The sequence below is a fragment of the Schistocerca nitens genome, chromosome 8 (assembly GCF_023898315.1).
Source record: "Schistocerca nitens isolate TAMUIC-IGC-003100 chromosome 8, iqSchNite1.1, whole genome shotgun sequence".
NCBI classification, from domain to species: domain Eukaryota; kingdom Metazoa; phylum Arthropoda; class Insecta; order Orthoptera; family Acrididae; genus Schistocerca; species Schistocerca nitens.
The window spans coordinates 177,227,175-177,253,145 of record NC_064621.1 but is presented as its reverse complement, the minus strand read 5'-3'; the positions used below and the strand labels follow the sequence as shown (position 1 = coordinate 177,253,145).

The window sequence follows — 25,971 nt, the reverse complement described above, 5'->3', positions numbered from 1 at the left end:
GTGAATTATTTGTGTCTCCAGTATGCTTCCTTGTTTCCTCCAGACCTGGTAAAGGCTTGAAATTTTTTCACCCATATTACACTCCTGGAAATGGAAAAAAGAACACATTGACACCGGTGTGTCAGACCCACCATACTTGCTCCGGACACTGCGAGAGGGCTGTACACGCAATGATCACACGCACGGCACAGCGGACACACCAGGAACCGCGGTGTTGGCCGTCGAATGGCGCTAGCTGCGCAGCATTTGTGCACCGCCGCCGTCAGTGTCAGCCAGTTTGCCGTGGCATACGGAGCTCCATCGCAGTCTTTAACACTGATAGCATGCCGCGACAGCGTGGACGTCAACCGTATGTGCAGTTGACGGACTTTGAGCGAGGGCGTATAGTGGGCATGCGGGAGGCCGGGTGGACGTACCGCCGAATTGCTCAACACGTGGGGCGTGAGGTCTCCACAGTACATCGATGTTGTCGCCAGTGGTCGGCGGAAGGTGCACGTGCCCGTCGACCTGGGACCGGACCGCAGCGACGCACGGATGCACGCCAAGACCGTAGGATCCTACGCAGTGCCGTAGGGGACCGCACCGCCACTTCCCAGCAAATTAGGGACACTGTTGCTCCTGGGGTATCGGCGAGGACCATTCGCAACCGTCTCCATGAAGCTGGGCTACGGTCCCGCACACCGTTAGGCCGTCTTCCGCTGACGCCCCAACATCGTGCAGCCCGCCTCCAGTGGTGTCGCGACAGGCATGAATGGAGGGACGAATGGAGACGTGTCGTCTTCAGCGATGAGAGTCGCTTCTGCCTTGGTGCCAATGATGGTCGTATGCGTGTTTGGCGCCGTGCAGGTGAGCGCCACAATCAGGACTGCATACGACCGAGGCACACAGGGCCAACACCCGGCATCATGGTGTGGGGAGCGATCTCCTACACTGGCCGTACACCACTGGTGATCGTCGAGGGGACACTGAATAGTGCACGGTACATCCAAACCGTCATCGAACCCATCGTTCTACCATTCCTAGACCGGCAAGGGAACTTGCTGTTCCAACAGGACAATGCACGTCCGCATGTATCCCGTGCCACCCAACGTGCTCTAGAAGGTGTAAGTCAACTACCCTGGCCAGCAAGATCTCTGGATCTGTCCCCCATTGAGAATGTTTGGGACTGGATGAAGCGTCGTCTCAAGCGGTCTGCACGTCCAGCACGAACGCTGGTCCAACTGAGGCGCCAGGTGGAAATGGCATGGCAAGCCGTTCCACAGGACTACATCCAGCATCTCTACGATCGTCTCCATGGGAGAATAGCAGCCGGCATTGCTGCGAAAGGTGGATATACACTGTACTAGTGCCGACATTGTGCATGCTCTGTTGCCTGTGTCTATGTGCCTGTGGTTCTGTCAGTGTGATGATGTGATGTATCTGACCCCAGGAATGTGTCAATAAAGTTTCCCCTTCCTGGGACAATGAATTCACGGTGTTCTTATTTCAATTTCCAGGAGTGTATATTAAAACCAATCAGCATTACTGATTTTTTCAAATCCTGTCAAACACCTATAGCACTGTGGGATGAGAAAGTAGGTCTGTACCACTTAGAGGAGTTAAAAATGTTGCCCACAATTCCTTATAGCAAATGGGCATCTCCCTTCACTGTTTTTTTTTTCCAAACAGGTGGTGTGTTCTGTATTTTTGGGGACTTTAAAAATACAGTAAATGCTCTGTCAATTGGGTGTACCCCCTTTGGTGTGCTGATGAATTATTTCCAAACTTGGAAGGTGGTCACTATTCATTTAAGTTTGGTTAAAGCCTTAAATTAAGTATTATCTTTAGCCAGAATGGCTTTAAATTGATGTCAGAGAATGTGGCACGCATTTATCATGTTCCTACACCAAAGAACATGAAACACCTGCAGGTTTTCATGGGGAAAGTTACATGTTATGCTCAATCTATCCCCCAAACTGCAGCAATAGCCTCGCCATTAAATCTGTTTCAGAGAAAAAGAATCACTTTCCAATAGTCTGGAGACTGTCACCAAACGTTTCTTAAGCTCAAGTAATGTGTCTAAACTGCTGTTGCCTGACAATTTATTGGCCTCATTTACCTCTTGTATTAGCCACCAACACATTACCATATGGCATTGAGGCCTTTCTACCATGTAAGCATGGGTTAGAATGGACTATCACACGTGGGCTTCAGTCATCTTGACATGATTGCCAGAGAGAAGATGTGGCATTGGTAATTATCTCTGGTGTCTAGAAGTTCCGCAGTTTCCTATATGGCAACTAACTTCATCTGGTCACAGATCATAAGCTGTTGTCTGCATTTGGCCCTGTGACAAAGTTGCCTGAACTGACCTCTCAGGTTAGAACACTGGGCTCTCTTCTAATCAAATTATGCTCTTCCATTCATTATCGTACCTTGCCCTAGAATGTGAATGTAGATGCACTGTGTGGGTACCCTATGGGTCCCAATGAGGACTTGCTTTAACAAAATACTGTTTGGTTTCACATTGATTTACATCTGGAATTGTCAGTGGAAGAGTTTCTCCATCACTTCAATTCAGTAATTGTTGCAGCAGCCACACTGAAGGACCCACTCTTGAGTGAGGTTTTCCAGTGTGTACAAATGAGATTACCATTAGTCCTTCCTTTGACAGTGTCAATTTGAAGGATTCTTCACTCTCATATATTGTGACTCCTGGAACAGTCCCCTCATGACATTTCCAGAATGGAGAATCTGGCCCAGTGACTCGCATTAGCCATGGGTTAATGAGAACATTGTACACTTGGCTCAACACTACCAAGCTTGATAGACATAGCAACCAGCACTGCCCCAAGCTGACCAACCTAAGCCTATGCAGTTGTGGAATCAGGTGCTTGTCGATTCTGTGGATCCATTCTGTGGGACCTTATGATTGATTTTAATAGATGCATATCCTCATTTCCCATATGTCATCACATTGCTACAGACCATTACAGAATACCACTAAGGCCCTGGAAACTATTTTTCTATTGAAGGTGTCCCACAAGCTCTCATCACCAATAATGGATTGCTGTTTGTATCCAGTGATTTTCAGCTGTTTTACACCCAGAATGCTTTGAAGTATATTACCGTACCTCCATTTCACTCTGTCTCTATTGGCATGGCCAAATGTTTTGTTTGAATGTTTGAAATGTAGTTGGAGGAACTATTGATATTCATGCCCATTGATTATGCAGTGCTTTTCTTTGTATCCTCTGCCAACCATTATCCATGATCATAGCCCGGCAGAACCCTTCTATGGACACCACCATCGTTCCTCGTTATGCCTATTGCAGCCTCTATTGATATAAGAGGAAGAAGCCACACCTTTAAAGGTGGGCATCCCCATCTGGGTGTGAATATTTGGATAGTAATGCTGGCTAGATATGTGGCTCCATTACTGCCCATCAAGGCTGCCAGTAGTTCTGGTGCCAACACCTCAAGGTATCCTTTGTGGGCACAGGAACCAATTTAGTTTGCATCATATGGAGCAGTCTCCACCTCCAGATCTGCCACAAAGGGTGGGTGGCAACCTGCTTTGCTCACTCCAAGGATCACCAACAACAAACACTGTGTTTCAGGCAGTGAACACCAGACATTTCAAGTTCTCCAGCCATCACCCTGTCCAGTCTACACAGGTTCTGAGGTAAGACCCCACAGCCTTCTCCAGAACTAGCACTAAGCCACGAGTCTGACCCACTGTCACCTTCTGCCTATCTGGTGCCGGACATGGAAGCAGCTCCTCTACCACCAGTGCATCTCTACTTTTACTGCAGGTCATGCCCACCTCTCCGTACCATAAACTGGCCAATGCAGTTCTGACCCTATGGGGCAATTCGAAGGGGGAGGTATCTTATAATTCCACTGGATGTATCAACAGACCAGATGATATAATTATGCTTAAGTCCTATGAGGCCACTAGGTATGGCCCAGAAAGATACTGATATGGTCCTACTCAAGTCTGTATTTATCGTTAAGTAGGAATAGGAGTGGGAGGGCTAGGCCAAGTTCCGGGGGATCAAGCAGTACAGGCTCCAACAGAGATAGCGAGTGGTGCACCTAAGAATAGGCAACTCTCTCAACCCAAATACACGACCAAGGTACAGGGTGTGGAACATCGGAAACCAATGTTGGCCCTGCAATGATCATAAATACTGACGTTTCTTGTCTTCCCAAACCTTAAGTCGGAAGAGTATATACAAAAGGATATACCAAAATTATGGTCACTATACAATCAAACCAACAACCAGGCCACAATTCCCAATAATTTTCAGACCTGTTGTATATATATATATATATAATTATTATTATTGGTGTTTTGCCCTTAAAGAGTGCATTTGGACTAAACTACATGGCCAGTTCCTTTTGCTGCCTTCCTTGCTGCCCAAACTTCCCTCATTCGCTCGCTATGTTTCTGTTTCCGGTCCTCTGTCCATGCTTCTTGTCGGCTTTGTGTCTTCGGCTTCATCTTGATTGCCTTTTTGGTTGCCCATATTTCTTTCATCTTCTGGCTGTGATCTTGCTTGCGTTCTTCGGTCCATTTTATGCCTGTTCATTTGTCACATTGTATCTCATGTAGTTTACTTTTCTTAATCATGTTTCTGAATTTTATTCTGTCGTTTATTGTTTTTGCTGTTATGTTGAGTTGGTTCAGGTCGTTTTCTACCTCTGCCACCCATTTGTTGTTTCTAGTGGTTACCCAGTCAAAGATCTGTTTGGTCAGCCTGTGTGATGGCATTCTGTATAGGTGTCCATAGAATTGTAGTCTGCGTTTTCTAATCTTTTCTGTGATTGTCTCCGTATGTTTGTACAGTTCCTCTGTAGGTTTCTTGATCCATATTCCATTGTTGTCAGTTGCACCAAATATTTTCCTAAGTATTTTCCGTTCTACTTTTTCTACTTGTCTGATACGTGTATGCCTTAGGATTAGTGTGGTCTCTGCTGCATATAGTGCCTCGGGGAGCACCACCGTAATTTGGCTTTTTGTGAGATAGACTTCTTGTTGCAATGATTCCACACTACTTTGTATACCTTGTCCAGTTTAGTCTTTCTTTCTTCGTTTGAGTCTCTGTTATGTCCACTCATTTGTAGTGTTTCACCGAGGTATTTGAAGTTTGCCGTTTTGTAAATCGTGCCATACTTTGTGTTCAGAGATGAGAGTTTCTTTGTGCTCATAAGCTGTGTCTTTTCGTAAGAGATCTGTAGTCCAGTTTTGGAAGCAATTTCGTGCAGTTTTTCAATAGCGTCTTTTGTTTCCTTTATACCTTTCGTGACAATCGCCAAATCATCTGCAAAAGCCAGGCATTTAATCTGTAGGTTTCCTAAGGTTATCCCCTATTGTGATGTTTCCCATTCTTTTATGATCTTATCTAAAACCAGATTGAAAAGGAGAGGTGAGAGGCCATCGCCATATATAGACACACACACACACACACACACACACACACACACACACACACACACACACACACACACACACACACACAGTGTCTGTGTATGTGCGGATGGATGAGCGCGTATACCTGTCCTTTTTTCCTCCTAAGGTAAGTCTTTCCGCTCCCGGGATTGGAATGACTTCTTACCCTCTCCCTTAAAACCCACATCCTTTCGTCTTTCCCTCTCCTTCCCTCTTTCCTGATGAGGCAACAGTTTGTCGCGAAAGCTTGAATTTTGTGTGTATATATATAGGGAAACATTCCACGTAGGAAAAATATATCTAAAAACAAAGATGATGTGACTTACCAAATGAGAGTGCTGGCAGGTCGACAGACACACAAACAAACACAAACATACACACAAAATTCAAGCTTTCGCAACAAACTGTTGCCTCATCAGGAAAGAGGGAAGGAGAGGGAAAGACGAAAGGATGTGGGTTTTAAGGGAGAGGGTAAGGAGTCACTCCAATCCCGAGAGCGGAAAGACTTACCTTAGAGGGAAAAAAGGACAGGTATACACTCGCGCGCGCACACACACACACATATCCATCCACACATATACAGACACAAGCAGACATATTTCAAAAAAAAAAAAAAAAAAATATATATATATATATATATATATATATATATATATATATATATATATATATATATATATATATATATATTAGAAAACAAACTATGTAATCAACCAATTCACAAGCACAGAGTACAACTGCTAGTGGCTGTAAAACATTTGGTAATAACAGTATTTTCAACTGTACACTGATTGAACACTCAACGGCACTCTGTCAAAAGGCTCTTGTTGTGGCTTGCTGCTTAACAAATTGTGATTCAGCGGTGCATGTTAATAACAACAGGGAATATCAACGGTGCTCTGATGAAAGGTAGTGATCTTGCCAAGTTATTAATAATCAGAGCAATGACGTGTTTGGTTAGAACAGTAATTTCAACTGTACGTTCGATGAACAGTCAACGTCACTCTGCTGAAAGCCTCCTCTTCCTGCTTGCCATTAAACAAATTGTCATTCAACTGTACACATTAACAACAACAGGAATATTCGGGGAACACAACAAGAAAGCCACGACAAATCCGCAAGATTCAAACTTGCAGATCAAGTTGACAATATACCATTTAACAGTGAACACACACACGCAACCACAGGCAGATTCAAACTGGCAAATAGTGAGCATCACTATCAGGAGGCAATCTTGCCTGTGCAACCTTGTGGGCAGCAATCCAACCTCAAAACAGCTCACCATATGATACAATCTCGCTCACGAAATATGGCCATCGACGCGAGCCACCTGCCACCAACTGCCTGTACGCTAGTACGTCCTCTTTCTCTGAAATCCGCCAGTGATCGCATGCTAAGCACCGTGACCCCCTCTGGCGATGTGCCAGAGAAAGGATAGCATGGCACAGATACATCAACTGATACCAGGTCACATAGCAAAACTCTTACTGCAGATTTCATGGCTGCTGCAGATTGCCATGGCTGCACTTGTCACAACCAGCCAATGTATACAACAAGCACTCTGGTGTACCAGTTGAGGATTAACCAGTGTTACATGGTGTTCTCATGGTCTGTGATTTGGACTTTGTTGTTATCTACTGTGATACTGTCTTTGCCCACTGTTCAACTGACAGTTGGGTTTTCAATGAGCGAGAGCTTGGCTCATAGTCCAGTGCTTCCCAGGCAAACCTAGAAAGTGTTCTCCTGCACTAACATGAGAGTTATTCAAGAAACTTCCAGAGTACTCCATTAGCCACAAGAATTTTTTCATTTTGTGTATTTCCAGAAGAGTCAGGAACTATTACTTTCTGTGATTTATTTGTAAATATTTTGTGCTTAATATGTTGTGTGTTGTAGAAGGAGACTTATGACAAGAGGTCTCAAGAAAAGGCTGAACCTGTTCCAATCTAACAAAACTCCAGGGTCCTGTGGAATATTGTATACTGAGTTAGCTCCTTTTGATCTATTATTTACTCCAGACGCCTTGAACAAAATACTGTACCCAGTGGTTGAAAGAAAGCACTCCACACACGTTTAGAAGAAAGGCACCCATTTACTATAGAACCTTAGAAAACACATCGAGCTCAAATTTGATAAGATATCTCTAACATAATGACCTCTTCCATGCCGGCCAGGACATATTCTGAAAATGTTCACCATGTGAAACCCAACTTCAACTCTCACTTTCATGCGACATCCTGAAAGCCACAGATCATGGTACTCAGGTACATGCTATATTTCTTGACTTCAAAAAAGCATTTGATTCAGAAACACACTTGCACTTATTATCGAAAGTACAGTCATATGGGAGTATCAAGCTGACTTTCTAATTTTATTGAAGATGTCTGGGTAGGGAAGTTGTGGCTTATTGTCTTATGTGGAGAGTCATTGACAGATGAAATAACTTCAAGGTATTCTCCAAGGAACTGTGTTGGAACACTTGCTGCTCAAGTTGCAAATAAATGGCATTGCAGACAATGTTAACAGTGTGGCGTTGACAGGTCACATTGACCACATAAAGCATGATCTTTGAACTCTAACTGCTCTGATGAGTCGTCATGTTAATGCTCCAGTCTGCCTTTGTACCTTGTACAGTGTACACATGTATCTTTCTTTGTGCTGAAACATATGTATGTATAGACATTTATAGGAACATTTTGTTGCGTGTACAGTTATCCGTATTCCCGTTTCCCATATTGGTGACCCCCAACATTTTTACATCTTCCACGACTACCATGCCGCCCGTATGGAATCAATAGGTTTTGCGTTCGACACCATAGCTGCCTCACCCAACGTTTTATACAAGGATTTGGAGGCTCAGCTACTACTACCAGGCCACTCCAATCCCCTGCCAATGGTTGTTTTGCCGCTAACGGACAGTGATTCACAATCTCCAATGAAGTTAACCTCAAACTTTGCAGCTCCACAATGGCCGAGTGTTACGCCGCTACCTCAAACAATGGAATCAGGTTTCATAGTCGCTGGACTGTGCACACCAACATGTGAAAGGTGAAGTGGACGATTTCCAGAACCGTGTTGCAATCCATCGCTCATGTAGTGTTCAAAGGGACCCAAATTCGCACACGTTCTTTGATCCTCTATGCGCTGCAACGTTGATTATGGTAGTGTCGTGTGCAACACTGCTATTCATGTAAAACACACGTGCGGTCAACTGCTATCAAGCTATGCCACGTTTGCCTTCCTCACAATTTAATAACTGACATTTTCATACATCAAGTTCACCAGGCTCAACCACCAGATCTGTCGCCCAGTTTCTTGACCGAGTGCATTTCCGATGTGCACAGAAAACTCTCGCTGTTGCCACACCAGGTGCCAAACCACCTGGTCTCTCAATTTACTATGGACATACGCTACATCAAAGGCACAGAAAACAACCCTGCAGATTTTTTTTTTTTTTTTTTTTTTTTTTGCAGATCAATACTGCCTCACGCATCGTAGATTTATCTGACCTCGCTGCTCTCCAGGCCTCTGATGAGGAATCACAAGCTCTCGTCACGATTTCTCAGACATCACTTGTGTTTACCAAAGCTAAGTTCCCCGACATTTTGGACGAAGTGTGGTGCGACTCTTCTACCTGCACTCTGCTGCCATTGCTCCCTCCCACATTGTGCCAACAAGCCTTCAACATCTTGCATAATCACGCCCGCCTGGCATCCGTGCTGAAATATATGTAAGTATAGACATTTATGGGAATAGTTTGTTGAGTATACAGTTATCTGCATTCCCGTTTCCCATAACTGTAATCTCTGACTTTCCACAGATGATGCCATTATTTAAAATGAAGTACTGCATGAAAAATAGCTGCACGAATATTGGGATGGATCTTGACAGCTTTCAAAGTGGTGCAAAGATTGGAAACTTGCTTTAAATGTATAAAAATGTAAAACTGTGCATGTCACAAAATGAAAAAAAACCTAGTATCCTACTTCCCCAAGGCGTTCGATACAGTTCCCCACAGTCGTTTAATGAACAAAGTAAGAGCATATGGACTATCAGACCAATTGTGTGATTGGATTGAGGAGTTCCTAGATAACAGATCGCGCTATTCGTCCACGAGACTCAGAGGGCCATAGACACGGGTTCACAGGTAGATGCCGTGTTTCTTGACTTCCGCAAAGCGTTCGGTACTGTTCCCCCACATTCGTTTAATGAACAAAGTAAGGGTATATGGACTATCAGACCAATTGTGTGATTGGATTGAAGAGTTCCTAGATAACAGAACGCAGCAAGTCATTCTCAATGGAGAGAAGTCTTCCGAAGTAAGAGTGATTTCAGGTGTGCCACAGGGGAGTGTCATGGGATCATTGCTGTTCACAATATACATAAATGACCTGGTGGATGACATCAGAAGTTCACTGAGGCTTTTTTCAGATGATGCTGTGGTGTATCGAGAGGTTGTAACAATGGAAAATTGTACTGAAATGCAGGAGGATCTGCAGCGAATTGACGCATGGTGCAGGGAATGGCAATTGAATCTCAATGTAGACAAGTGTAATGTGCTGCAAATACATAGAAAGATAGATCCCTTATCATTTAGCTACAAAATAGCAGGTCAGCAACTGGAAGCAGTTAATTCCATAAATTATCTGGGAGTATGCATTAGGAGTGATTTAAAATGGAATGATCATATAAAGTTGATCGTTGGTAAAGCAGATGCAGACTGAGATTCATTGGAAGAATCCTAAGGAAATGCAATCCGAAAACAAAGGAAGTAGGTTACAGTACACTTGCTCGCCCACTGCTTGAATACTGCTCAACAGTGTGGGATCCGTACCAGATAGGGTTGATAGAAGAGATAGAGAAGATCCAACGGAGAGCAGCGCGCTTCGTTACAGGATCATTTAGTAATCGCGAAAGCGTTACGGAGATGATAGATAAACTCCAGTCGAAGACTCTGCAGGAGAGATGCTCAGTAGCTCGGTATGTGCTTTTGTTAAAGTTTCGAGAACATACCTTCACCGAAGAGCCCAACAGTATATTGCTCCCTCCTATGTATATCTCGCAAAGAGACCATGAGGATAAAATCAGAGAGATTAGAGCCCACACAGAAGCATACAGACAATCCTTCTTTCCACGAAGAATACGAGACTGGAATAGAAGGGAGAACCGATAGAGTTACTCAGGGTACCCTCCGCCACACACCGTCAGGTGGCTTGCGGAGTATGGATGTAGATGTAGATGTAGATGTACAATATCAATTAATCATGTCTAGAATCTGCCAACTCATACAAATTTTCTAAATGATTTCATGATGCCTTCAGCTGACCTCCTCTTTATTTGATGTCCATCAAATTAATAAAATGTCAACTTAGGGTCAAATAAAGAGAACGTCAGCTGAAGGCATCACGAAATCATTTAAGAAATTCATCGCAGCTGCAGACCATATCACAATAAAGATCATAAAAATTTGTAGGGATATGAAATGGAACTATTCAAATAGACTCAGTCATAGGTAAAGCAGATTTCAGTTCACTGATAGAACACCAGACAAATGAGATCAGTCTACAAAGAACATTGCTCATCCTAGAACATTGCTGACATTTGTGTACCCATACTAAATAGACTGACAGGGGATACTGAAAGTATACAAGAAAGGACAGCACAATTAATGACAGGGTTATCTGATCCACAGCAGAGCACCTGGCAAACATTTTAAGATAGATGGAATTTACCCTGTGAAAGCCTACTTACGAAGTTTCAAGAACCAACTTTAAGTGATGAATCCAGAAATGTACTGTAAGCTCTTATATATTGCTCCTACAGGGATTCTGAAGACAAGATTACATCAGTTACAGTGAATAAAGAGGCCTTTAAGCAATCACTTTTTACCACACTCCACATGCGAAGGAAACTGGAATAACCACTAACAGCTGGCAGAATGGGAAGTACTCTCTGCCAGTGCACGTCAAAGTTGTTTGCAGAGCATGGATGTTGACATAGTAGCAGTTACCAAGTTTGTATGCACATGTATGCCCCCACCAGAGTCTTCTCTTCTTCATATTTCAAGTTCTTGCTGGCAATAAATTGCGCACAAGGAATGCCTCATTACAGAATTTTGCAGATTAGTTAAGCTAATGGTTTAGATACTACAGTTTACAATTTCACAGTTATAGGAGTTAGATTTTAGTGCATTTACAGCTTTATAAATATTACTGCAGCATATCCACACCTAGGAGATGATAAACAGAAATACTGAACCTGCTGATACCACACATTACTTTGACTTGTTAGGTGATCAAAATGGTGAACATGAAATACTCATTGAAACTCAGTATGTGTAAAATGTGAGCAATAAAAATAGTTATAATTTTTCTCACGACATAAAATTACAACTATCATGTTTCATTCTAACCTCTACCTTGGGCAATGCTAGAAATTAACCTATCACCACAACCTACAGCTCAAAACAATACTGTAGAAATAATTCCCTCCACCTCACCACCCCCCCCCCCCCCCCGCCTCCTCATGTATTACGTCACTACATCATTGTCATGGATCAAAGTTGACATCCAGTCTCTGTAGGTTCAGCCAACAAACCCGAACAAATAACAATAATAAAATATTAAACAGCATCATCAAATAAAACATGGGTAGTGGTTAAGATCTATAGGTTTATTAAATAAAGTAGTAAGTTTGTAACTTTATATTGAAGCATATGATTTAAAGGATGAATTTCAGTGAACACTAATGTCCATATTAACACTAGAACTTTGAAGGTAATCTAATGTACTGTTCTGAAATTTTATTTGTCTATCACTGCAAGTTTTTCTCATAAAGCTTAGATAATTTGCAACACTTTTCAACAGAGATCAAAATGTAGAAATTAGATTTGTAGCTACAATTATTGCTTTTCTTTCTCACTGTGTACATATAACTGTGGCAGCAGTAATTATTTTGATGTCTTAAAATTTCCTTAGAACTCAAGTCACTTGCTCAGTTGCCTGCATTTGACTGATGGTGAAGCTGAAAGCTTGCAGTCTCTGGCAGAACACTGTTCAGGAAAGAACAGTTATTTTCATGTTTATTACCATGATTTCTCAGACTAATGTTTTCTTTCCATTCTGAATTCCATATATATTTTTCATGAAGTTCATATGAGAAGCAGATTAGTATCTAATTACTACTTACATATTACCAACAGGGCATTTTTAGATTCTTACCCTGAATTTAGGTCTCCAACCAATTGGTTTAACAAGAGAAGCATGAAATGTGCTGAAATTTATAAGAGCATATGTTGCCAGAAAGAAATTTGATATCAGTGGAGCTATAATATTCAGGTCACCTGTAAATACAAAAGCAAAGACAAAATTATTTTAAAACTGACTAACATACATGAAACTAAGTCATTTACAATTCTTTATTATTCATTGACCACTCATTGTCATAAAAATACAATTTATAAAAATGGTATCAATTAATTTTTTTTTTTTTTTTACACAAAAATTCATACACTGTACTTCTACTTCTACTCAATATTCTTACAAACTAACAACAATATGAAGTGGATAGACTGCTACACGCCACATAGAGGGAGCTCTGAGTGGCAGACAGGCACATTTCACAATTATAGTAATATATTTATACATTCTTTCTAATCCAGTTTCTCTTAAAAACCAACACTGACACTATCTATTTCATAAAGTTTTGTTATCTTGTACAGTGGGTGTTTAAATAAGCAAACATGAATGCTAGCATTAAAAAAATATTAGATTTTTGAATTTCATTGAAATATTCCGAACACACTATGTTGTGTGTCTTTATGTAGTGTGTATCTGATTATCAGCATCTCCACTATATGGTGAGTGGCAACTTTCCTTTTCATAATATTGTTGCATTCCATCCTGGATTTTCCATTGTTTTATTTTTCCCTGATGGCTTTTCTTTGATCTTAACCCAGTGCTGTTTTCCTTTGTTTCTATTTTCTAATACATCATTGTAGTCAAGGCCCATCCTCCTTTCTCTTCTTTCCTGTGTTTCTCGTGTCACCTACAAACCACACAGCACACACTACTTACAAGCCACACCGTATCAATCGTCTCGGCTGCATACAACAGATGGCTACAAGACCACGCTGATTGTTGATGCTGCATCTTATGTCCCACATTACTCCCGCTAATATCATTAACCCTATACCTTCAAACTGATCACTCTCCTTTATTTTTGCGTGTTATTTTCTGCAACTTTCCGATGTCACAGGATCTTGTACCTCATCCTACAGACCCCCTCCCCACCCCCTCTTTCTCCGTTCTATCCCAGTTCGTACCCACTAATTCCACCTCACAGAGTCACATCTGCCATCCCCCTCTTTCACACTTATCCACCTCCAGATCTGCTAGTCACAGTAAAATATTTATTTATGTGTTTTCTTTGATCTCTTTGTGACTTCATGCCAATTTTACTGAGTTTTCGCCTTTCGCTAAGATTGACACCCTCAGATTTCATCTTGTTTGCATCCATTTCATCCTTCTTGTGATTTTTCACATGTATTTGGGTGTATTTTTGTGAATTTTTTTCTGATGTAATTCTATGTTATTTACGCAATTTTTCCACCACTATGGATCCTTGCTCCCTCCATCTACATCAATACAGAAAAGTTTCATTATTCTTAGGAAGAACCCAGTCCCACATACTGTACCTGCATTGTTGCTTGGCTCATGGGATCCCCTCCTCCAAATTACCCACCTCCGGCTGCTGCTACCTCTCCTTCCACAATGACCTCACTCTGTTCAGATTCCGCCAATCCTTAGCCCTCAACAACATAGTCCTGCAAAACCATAACGACCATGCCCAAACCTATTGCAGTACCTTCTCTCCATCTGCAAAATTCTCCTGCTATGCAATCCCAAATTACTGGAACCCATGACACATTGAAACTCTTGCCCTCCAGAAACTAGAGCAACATGCACACCACCACCTCGAAAAGCTCTCCACCTTGCTCACTTCCTACTCCTGCTTTGGAGTACCACTGTCCATCACCTCTACAACAACCCAAACCTCCACCACATCCCCTCATAGCTAACAAACCCTGTCTTGCAGACCTACTACACTTCCTCCATGCTCTAAAATTCCCTCTCATCACCACACAGAACCCAGAACCTAAACAGACCTGGCGGAAGGACTACCAGCTGTCTGATACTTCCACTTACAAACCTTGCCTCAGTGACCCCACTTAAGAAATAAAGCAGAATCTCCAGTCACTCCTCAAATACGTAGACCCATCACAGAACCACTCCCTGGAGTCCATCTCTCTGCTCACCTCTACCACTCCCCACATTCCTACCTTCTACATGTTTCTTGAAGTCCATAAACTCAACCACCCTGGATCCACATTTTGGCCATGTACTGTGCCCCCACTGAGAGAATCCCTGCTCTCGTACACCAAAACCTTCAACCTATTACCTGGAACCTATCTTCCTATATAAAACATACCAACCATTTCCTCTACCAACTCTCCACAGTTCCCGCCCCTTTACCACACAGTGCCCTGCTCATCACTGTTGATGCCACTCCCCTTTACACTAACATTCCTAATGCCCTTGGCCTTACTACTATTGAAAACTACTTTTTCCCAACACCCAATGGATTCCAAACCAACAACCACCTTCCTCGTCGCCAGGACCAACTATATCCACATCCACAATTACTTCTCCTTTGAAGGCATTACCTACAAACAAATCCGGGGCATGGCTTTGGGCACCTGCATGACACCATCCTATGCCAATCTATTAATGGGCCATCTAGAGGAATCCTATGTCTTTACGATCTGGATCAAGGGTGAGGACACCCTATCCACATTCCTCCAGGACCTCAACAACTTCTCCCCCATTTGCTTCACCTGGACCTACCTAACCCAACAAACCACCTTCCTAATGTTGACCTCCACCTCAAAGATGGCTACATCAGTACCTTTGTCCATATCAAACCTACTAACCACCAGCAATATCTCTACTTTGGCAGCTGCCAACCATTCTGTACCAAGAAGTCCCTTCCATACAGCCTAGCCACCCGTGATCGTCTCATCAACAGTGATGAGTGGTCCCTTTTGAAATATACTGAGGGTCTCACTTAAGCCTTTACAGACTAATTATCTTCCCAATGTTGTACAAAAACAAATTTCCCACCATCACCCAAAGTTCCACCGTCTGGCCACAGAGGAGCATTCCCCTCATTACTCAGTACCACCCAGGACTGGAGCAACTGAATTACATTCTCCTCCAGGGTTTCAACTCCCTCTCATCATGCCCTGAAATGAGGAATGTCCTGCCCACTATCCTACCCACCCCTCCCACAGTGGTATTCAGCTGTCCGCTGAACCTACATAATATACTCATCTATCCCTACACAGCCCCTGCTGCCATCCCCTTACCTCATGGCTCATACCCCTATAATAGACCTAGATGAAAGATCTGACCTGTACATCCTCCCATCACCACCTACTCCAGTCTGGTCACAACAATCACCTATCCCATTAAGGGCAGGGCTACCTGCGAAACCAGTCATGCGATCTACAAACTGAGCTGCAACCACTGTGCTGCATTCTATGTGGGCATGACAACCAACAAGCTTTCTGTCCACATGAGTGGCCACTGACAAACTGTGGCCAAGAAACAAATGGACCACCCTGTTGGTGAGCACGCTGCCAAACATGACATCCTTAATTTTAATTTCACGGCCTGTGCCATATATCATTCGTTCCCACCAACACCAGCTTTTCTGAATTGCACAGGTGGGAACTTTCCCTGCAATACATCCTACGTTTCTCTAACCCTCCTGCCTCAACTTCTGTTAAGTCACTGTCCTCACCCAATTAGGTACAAACATTGTGTAGAAGAAAAGAATCCTGACTGCTTGCAGATTTAATTAAAAGAGTTTTCATAATTAACAGCGTATGTGCAGCGAGTACAACAGCAGACAGACAACAGGAAACACACACACACACACACACACACACACACACACACACACACACACACACACACACACACACAGAGAGAGAGAGAGAGAGAGAGAGAGAGAGAGAGAGAGAGAGAACAATGTACCATAAATTACAAAAAATTTGGCGTATTAACACCATACAGTTTTACCTATGTTACTTACCTGTTAAAATAAAGCCAACAGCAATTGCAAATGTCAATACATATCCCCGAATAGGCTCATTATTCTTACCATACCCTTTTGAAAACCATTCAATATAAGGGTATAGCTTATCTTTGGCTAAAGCTTGAAATATTTTTGGAGCTGAAATCAGGCTAGATAGCGCAGAAGATAATGAGGCAGCAAAGCACCCTGCATAGATGAGAGGCCCAAATGCTGACACCAATTCGACAACCTATTGGAAATTTTGGGTATAAATAGCAATACTCATATGCAATATTTATTTTTGAAACATACAAATACTGACATTTCTATCTGTCACTTATAACAAATTTCTTATGTTTCTTGGAGTGTCAGTGCAGAATGTTTGTATTAGGTTTCACCCTAGCAATTTATTTATGGCTTAGTAAAGGGAAAAATGGCATATTGAGTTAAAGTATATTCTGCATTTATAATAGTTAAACTACTAATGACTTTTTTTTTTGTTATAGCTGCTTAGGAATTACTAGCTGTTAAGCTGTTACACATGGTTGCACTTGTATATCATTAGTTTTGTTATGATGAGAGAGGGTAAGTAAACTACTGTATGTGCAGTAACATCAGTGGCTCTCATGTGTGTGCCTGATTGGGTAAGGATCACTTGTAATGTGTGCCCTTTCCTTCAATGCCCACTATCTCAATTTCTGCTATTCCCCATTCTGTATATTGTTCCATAATTATAACCCCCCTCCCATATTCCCATACCATTCCATTATTCTGAAATTTATATTCCAGTTAATGCCTACTACATGTCTACTTCATTCATACTCAAATATTTGAAACTTTCCTTATCAATATGTTTTTCCTCAGGAAACATGGTAGTTTTTTTAAATACTTGGGAGGTCATGCATGCAAGTTAAAGACCAAACGTTGTGGACTTTCTTATCTTCTCCCAGACCAAGACTGGTTTCATTCCTGTGGTGCAGTGACCATGTGATTTCTGTTATGGAAGAAAGATACATCCATGCAAGATGGGTGCAAATTACGTCCCAACATTTTAGTTTATCAAATAAATTCATGGATCTCTCAGTCAAAGGTGTAATGGGGTCATAGAAAAATGCTAAAGGGAAGTTTTTGTAACATTTCAAACTTTCCTGGCAAATCTGTTGGCACCATATCACACTGTGCAAGTTCTACAATGTTTCAGAGTGACAGCTTCTTTGCCTCTCTGGATAGCAACTACAGGTGTCAATGCTGCAGTAACGGTCTTACGGAAGCTACAAGTTGTGCATATGTGTCGTAATAAGAATTATTTCCAGTTAGATGACAACAAACATGGCATCAACCTGGCCACTGCCATGTAATACATAAAAGATCACTTGACAAATGGTGCAAGATGAGCGTTATAAGGTCATTATTTGATGAATTGCTGTTGATTCTTACAGCACAGGTGTTACATCTACAACATATTGACATCATCAATGAAAACTTCTAGTAGTGTGTTTGTCCAGCAACCCCTCTTGAAAATAGGAATTATGTGCATGTTTCCCAGTTCCTTGAAATGCTTTATTGCTCCAGTGCTGTACAATAAACTACTATTAGAAAGTGAGCTAGTTCATTACATGATCTATAGAGAATTGTACAGCTATCTCACCAGGTCCTGCTAGCTTTCTTTGGTTTAACAATTTTGGTTCATTTTCTGTTGGTTGGTTGGTTGGTTTCGGGGAAGGAGACCAGACAGCGTGGTCATCGGATTAGGGAAGGATTGGGAAGGAAGTCGGCCGTGCCCTTTCAGAGGAACCATCCCGGCATTTGCCTGGAGTGATTTAGGGAAATCACGGAAAACCTAAATCAGGATGGCCAGACGCAGGATTGAACCGTCGTCCTCCCGAATGCGAGTCCAGTGTGTTCATTTTCTGTGTTGGACCTACTTTTGCCTGGGGTAGTGTAACAATTCCATGTGGTATGAACTCAACAAGTCATTTGAAGTCACTTGCATAAATAGTGAGTTATGCTGCCTACAGCTGTCCTGCATTCCAGTTTACTTCACACATTATCCTTTGTCCTTGAGGACTTAATGTCATTCAATTCAGTTACATGAATCTTAATTTTTCAGTTATTTCACACACTTCTCATTTCCTGTTCCTATTTCAGTTTCTCTGTCAAAAACCACATTCCCCTGCCTTTCAGTGCTTTCTTTTTATATATTTTAAGGACAGAATACATACTATGTTTATCTATTTTGTCCAGTGAAATCTCTGCAGTGCAGTAGTTTTACAAACTGGTGTCTGACTGAAATCTGTCAACATTTTTGCTGGACCTGGCATTTTGCACAATATGGAAATGATATCTGGCTGAAAACTTATTTATGGCAGTCTTTTTGTTGTGCCTATCTGTGTATCCTAACCAAAATTTTGAGAGATGTGGTGAAACAGTTCCTCAGCTACTGGGACATCTCAGATTCTAACAGAAAATTGATTTCAGACTCACATTTCTTATGTGTATGGGACGTTTTTATTCCCAAACTGTACATTTTTTCCCTGTGTAGTGAGAGATGCAATAATCATATAGCCTCATCATGAATAAAAAATTATCTTCTGAATATGTTTTTGAACATGTGTTTGTATTTCTTGTATATAAATGCAGGAAAGTTGTACAACATGACAATGTAGTAAGTGATGACTTTAAGAATTATGTGTCATGAAGGCAGAAGCCATTTTTAAACTGCTTAACTCTTGAGATATCACGTTCACAGTAAGCAATGTGCAATAAAAGTGTCTTAGAATATAACAATTTCACATTCTATCCTAAAATCCTTACTACAAAACCAATTTTATTTCTTGCATTAAATTTCAAATGGTACTGTCCCACCACTTTCCCATACGTTTAGCCTTTCTTGTACCTTCCCTCCTATTCCTCACACCATTAAATTGGTAAACACAATTCTCCTAGTTACACTGCCATCTCTGTCATTATCTTGTCCATAAAGGTGATGAAAAGTACTGGGAATAGTGCAGTCTTGCAGTCTCTAGCTTCAGCCCATTTTTATGTTCTAAACAGTTTCTCTTCTCTCCTACTTCTACAGAACTCACACATCTTTGATACATCTTTGATACATTTTCTTTATTCCTCTCATAGTCAGCCTTCCAGTTCTCTTTTTTTGAAGGGTTTTCCATATTTTGTTTCTTTTTACAAGGCATTCTCCATCTTCAGTTGGTATAATACATATTTAAATACTCAATTAGAAAATTTTTAAAAACATCAACTGCATTTTGGATAATGCAGGTGGCCTGTGCAAAAGAATTTTGTTTATATGCTACTTCATATCTATTACTTGTCTTATTCATTTACTTTTTGTTTTGTTTGTTGTTGCTCCTAAGTGCATCTAAGTGCAGTAAACAAACAAAATTATTATTTCACGCAGAGCAACTGCAGTGACCAAAATGAAGTTAATGTTTTTAACAATGTGCTAATTGAAGATTTAAATATTTATTACTACAACTGAAGATGGGCAAGGGCCCAAAATGTGTACTGGTATAAATACATAAAAAGTGGCTTGTTCCAAATTTCTTAAACTAATACACTCCTGGAAATGGAAAAAAGAACACATTGACACCGGTGTGTCAGACCCACCATACTTGCTCCGGACACTGCGAGAGGGCTGTACAAGCAATGATCACACGCACGGCACAGCGGATACACCAGGAACCGCGGTGTTGGCCGTCGAATGGCGCTAGCTGCGCAGCATTTGTGCACCGCCGCCGTCAGTGTCAGCCAGTTTGCCGTGGCATACGGAGCTCCATCGCAGTCTTTAACACTGGTAGCATGCCGCGACAGCGTGGACGTGAACCGTATGTGCAGTTGACGGACTTTGAGCGAGGGCGTATAGTGGGCATGCGGGAGGCCGGGTGGACGTACCGCCGAATTGCTCAACACGTGGGGCGTGAGGTCTCCACAGTACATCGATGTTGTCGCCAGTGGTCGGCGGAAGGTGCACGTGCCCGTCGACCTGGGACCGGACCGCAGCGACGCACGGATGCACGCCAAGACCGTAGGATCCTACGCAGTGCCGTAGGGGACCGCACCGCCACTTCCCAGCAAATTAGGGACACTGTTGCTCCTGGGGTATCGGCGAGGACCATTCGCAACCGTCTCCATGAAGCTGGGCTACGGTCCCGCACACCGTTAGGCCGTCTTCCGCTCACGCCCCAACATCGTGCAGCCCGCCTCCAGTGGTGTCGCGACAGGCGTGAATAGAGGGACGAATGGAGACGTGTCGTCTTCAGCGATGAGAGTCGCTTCTGCCTTGGTGCCAATGATGGTCGTATGCGTGTTTGGCGCCGTGCAGGTGAGCGCCACAATTAGGACTGCATACGACCGAGGCACACAGGGCCAACACCCGGCATCATGGTGTGGGGAGCGATCTCCTACACTGGCCGTACACCACTGGTGATCGTCGAGGGGACACTGAATAGTGCACGGTACATCCAAACCGTCATCGAACCCATCGTTCTACCATTCCTAGACCGGCAAGGGAACTTGCTGTTCCAACAGGACAATGAACGTCCGCATGTATCCCATGCCATCCAACGTGCTCTAGAAGGTGTAAGTCAACTACCCTGGCCAGCAAGATCTCTGGATCTGTCCCCCATTGAGCATGTTTGGGACTGGATGAAGCGTCGTCTCAAGCGGTCTGCACGTCCAGCACGAACGCTGGTCCAACTGAGGCGCCAGGTGGAAATGGCATGGCAAGCCGTTCCACAGGACTACATCCAGCATCTCTACGATCGTCTCCATGGGAGAATAGCAGCCTGCATTGCTGCGAAAGGTGGATATACACTGTACTAGTGCCGACATTGTGCATGCTCTGTTGCCTGTGTCTATGTGCCTGTGGTTCTGTCAGTGTGATGATGTGATGTATCTGACCCCAGGAATGTGTCAATAAAGTTTCCCCGTCCTGGGACAATGAATTCACGGTGTTCTTATTTCAATTTCCAGGAGTGTATATTCCAAAGCCACAGAGTTCAATAACTAGTAAAATGGATAAATTAATATTCTCAAATACATTGGCAGAATGACACTTCAAAGTGACTCCCCTATTATTTTGACAGTTTCCTGAAAACCACCTTAAAAATTGGCACTACAATTCCCTTTCTCCTGTCTTCAGGCGTCCTTCCTTTTCACAGTTTTCTTTATACTGTTACCTTTACAAGCATAGAATAAATATAATTTCCTAGTACTTTACGATACTTCTGTACAAGCAGACTTGATCTGAATGATAGTTATTAAGGAACAGAGTGTTGGACCATAGGTCTGTCCATTTTGGGAGTACCAAACCAATCAGTTTCTTCTGGGCAGCCAAATCCATTCTCATTGGAGATGGGCTGAAAACATGTAAAAGAAAGGAAGGCTAGAACTTGCTATAAAAGAAAAGTTAGTTACTAAGGGGCTCGAGGGAAATACATCAGCCCTAAGAATTGTCCTGTGGAACGTCCACCTTTTGCAGCTTATACCAGATGTCAAATATATGGAAGGGGTTGATAAACACACAGAAGTTTTATCAGTTGAAACAAGGCTTCCTGCAATGATATAAAAAAGCCAAATAGTATGTGGTTCCTAAACGAACAATTAAGTGCTGTTGCAAAGATGCACAGTGAAACAGTAGAAAATTTTGGGGATAGGACATAGAAAATTAATGTGCAGATGCATGTGCTGTGCGGATAATGATGAGACCGTTAGGATTAGAATCCAATAAGCCAAGCGTGGGGCACCGACACCTTCCTGAGGGGCTGTCACTCGATATGTCAAGATGGGTTTGGAGAGGTATCCCAAAAAAACTGTACACTATTGTCAGATTGTCTATGTAGTCTGAATAGATTGACATGCCAACAGGTGTACATGGAGGGGTATTTTCCACTGATGTATGAATGTTATAGATGTGGTCTGTTGCGGCACATCAAGAGGCATGGTCAGCAGCTTCAATGGGGTAAGAATGGTGTGGGTGGGCACCAATAATGAGATTGTAGAAGTAATGGTAGTAATGGTAGAAACAGATGGGGGAGAAGAGGATAGGTATTTAATGCTAGAGGGAGTCCCAAATCCACTAAGCTACCTTCCAGTTAGATTTTGATGCGACAGATACATATGCAAAGGCAGAATGTGGTATAGTAGGAATTTTAGGAAGCAGAAAATGTATGTTTACTTTTGGACACAGGGGCACATGTGTAAGTGGTACATCTGGACCTCATAGGTCAGAAGTGGTTAAACCTACTGAGCTATCGATTATGTGGGGGTGAGAGACAATGATATTAAGTCATTAGATTCAGCAGTATTAAATTTTCAGGTACGGGGTAGTTCAGTTTAAGTGATGTGTGCAAGTAATGCCTTACGTAAGCAATTTACTGTATGATTGCGCAGTCAGACTTTATGTTAGAACATCTGCCAAAACTGATCCCAGTGATGTGCAGTGCAACTTAGAGGGGCAACATTCTAGCTATGGGAAGTTGTCACCCGTATAGTACTGTCACAAGGTTCACCTGTGTCAAAGGGCAAACCACTTAAAATGCAAATGAAAATGCTAAAGCTTTATTTGCATGATGTGACAGAAGGCACCAGAAAGTTGCTTTGGCGAATGTAGAACCGGAGCTGCCCATTGATATGTGGTGTATAATGGAGCCACTAGACAAGAACAATATGTTGGACACACATCCGTATTTTGTGAAAAGAAGCATTATATGCATACTAAAGAGGTGGTAGGGAAGTGGTACCTGTGAATTTGGAGAATTTTGGCACTGATTAAGTAAAGCTAACAAAGGGACAGTTAGCAAATTTAGACCTTCAGAGGAACATGGTTGGGACAAGTCAAATGTTAACCTTGGCCAGATGTGGCCACTGCTAGAACTGTATCATGCAAGAAGGTAGAGCATCTGAAAGTAACAGAAAGCGTGAAGATGAAAATATTGCTATTAGATTTCGAGTGTATTTTACTGTCAGGGACCACAGCTGGTTATGCCTATAATGCAACATAAAATTCCAACAGAGAAAGATGCACCAATATCAGAAACCATATCATATACCCCAGAATTCACAGCCGATCATGGAGGATTTCATTAGCCAACAGCTAGCCCATGGAATAATGGATGCCATGGGATATTGTTTTCCTGTGCTACCAACAGACCACACACTCACCACAGCTCGCTACCACAACCCAGCTCTGCATAGAAGTGGCTCTGCACCTCAGGCCACTTCACATTTTTTTGATTTCTGACCACCCATCCTGCTGCCCAAAGTGACTGGTATATTGGATGTCCTTCCTGGAGGCTTCTTTGTAACCTGTATTTGCACTGATAACCAGACATCATTTTCCGACTCATGTTGCACAATCGCAACTTGCACATACATCTGCAGTCTCAGAGAGCTGAAACTGCAAAGCGAGCAGCAGCACTAGTGCATGATGGGGGTAAGGAGGAGGCTGGGGCAGGGAGGGGGAGGGATAGTAAGGTGGGAGTGGCGGACAGTGAAGTGTTGCAGTTTAGATGGAGGGTAGGAAGAAAGGTGCGGAGGAGGGAGGGGTAAGTAGCAGAAAGGAGAGAAATAAAAATAAAAGAAATTAAAAGACTGGGTGTGGTGGTGAAATGACAGCTGTGTAGTGCTGGAATGGGAACAGGGAGGGGGCTGAATGGGTGAGGACAGTGACTAACGAAGGTTGGGGCCAGGAGGGTTATGGGAACGTAGGATGTATTGCAGTGAAAGTTCCCACCTGTGCAATTCAGAAAAGCTGGTGTTGGTGGGAAGGATCCATATGGCACAGGCTGTGAAGCAGTCATTGAGATGAGGAGTATCATGTTTGGCAGCGTGTTCAGCTACAGGGTGGGCCACTTGTTTTTTGGCACAGTTTGTTGGTGGCTGTTCATGCGGACAGACAGCTTGTTGGTTGTCATGCCTACATAGAATGCAGCACAGTGGTTTCAGCTTAGCTTGTAGATCGCATGACTGGTTTCACAGGTAGCCCTGCCTTTGATGTGATAGGTAATGTTAGTGACCGGACTGAAGTAGGTGGTGGTAGGATAATGTATGGGACAGGTCTTGCATCTAGGTCTATTACAGGGGTATGAGCCATGAGGTAAGGGATTGGGAGCAGGGGTTGTGTAAGGAGGGACGAGTATATTGTTTAGGTTTGGTGGATGGCAGAATACCATGGTAGGAGGGGTGGGAAGGATAGTGGGTAGGATATTTCTCATTTCAGGGCACAATGAGAGGTAATTGAAACCCTGGCGGAGAATGTAATTCAGTTGCTCCAGTCCTGGATGGTACTGAGTTACGAGAGGAATGATACTCTGTGGCTGAATTGTGGGACTTTGAGAGGTGGTGGGAGACTGGAAAGATAAGGCACAGGAGATTTGTTTTTGCTCAAGGATGGGAGGATAATTACAGTCAGTGAAGGCTTCAGTGAGACCCTCAGTATATTTAGAGATGGATTGCTCGTCACTGCAGATGCGACAACCACGGGTGGCTAGGCTGGAGGTATTGCTGGTGGTTAGTAGGTTTGATATGGACGGAGGTACTGATGTAGCCATCTCTGAGGTGGAGATCAACATCTAGGAAGGTGGCTTGTTGGGTTGAGTAGGACCAGGTGAAGCAAATGGGGGAAAAGTTGTTGAGGTTCTGGAGGAACTTTACTATCCCTCCCCCTCCCCATCCCAGCCTCCTCCTTACCCCCACCCAGTTGCCACTCCCATCATGCATTGGTACTGCTGATTGCATTGTAATTTCAGTTCACTGAGACTGCAGATATGTGTGCAAGTTGCACTTGCGGAGTGTGAATGCGAGTGTCTACTGCTGACAAAGTATCTTAATCGCCAGAAGCTATGATTGTGTGAATCTTTTTATTGTGCCTATCACGGGTCAGCATCTCCACTATATGGTGAGGAGCAACTTTCCTTCTCTTATTGTTACAGTCCATCCTGGATTTTCCATTGTTTGATTAATGGAAATTGAGTTCTTTTAGCATATTGAGCATTTTGGACCTATCTTTTTTCATCATTTTCAGCAAGACTTTGAGGGCTCTGTCATTTCCAGAATTTTATTTTTGGACATTTTCATATTCTGGTCCTTTACAATGTCCCATGCTGAGCCAATCATATAGGACACTTCTTCAAATCATTGTTTTTATGACTTTATAAACAGACTGACTTCTCTACCCTCTTCTCTTTCTAACAGTAACTTATTTTAGATATCTTTTCTGTAATACCATTTAAAAGTCTCAATAATGCTTTAATCCATGAGTTGTTATGAGGAGGGAGCTGTTGGGAGGAGGTTATGGTAGGTGAAAGAAAAATCACTTTTATGAATTCATCTTCTTTTTAAGGTATCACATGATGGATGAGTTGGTGCATGGTCAATAA

At 42.7% G+C, this 25,971-nt stretch overlaps 1 protein-coding gene across 1 annotated transcript in view; it reads right to left on the bottom strand.

Moving 5' to 3' along the window:
* LOC126198980 (bumetanide-sensitive sodium-(potassium)-chloride cotransporter-like) overlaps positions 1 to 25,971 on the bottom strand; it is a 222,794-nt gene that overhangs the window by 121,134 nt on the left and 75,689 nt on the right. The window contains exons 8-9 of the mRNA XM_049935645.1: positions 16,592 to 16,823; positions 12,655 to 12,776 (exon numbers count right to left, since the gene is read on the bottom strand). Of these exons, the coding sequence (XP_049791602.1) occupies positions 12,655 to 12,776; positions 16,592 to 16,823 (354 nt within the window). The remainder of the gene's footprint in view (positions 1 to 12,654; positions 12,777 to 16,591; positions 16,824 to 25,971) is intronic.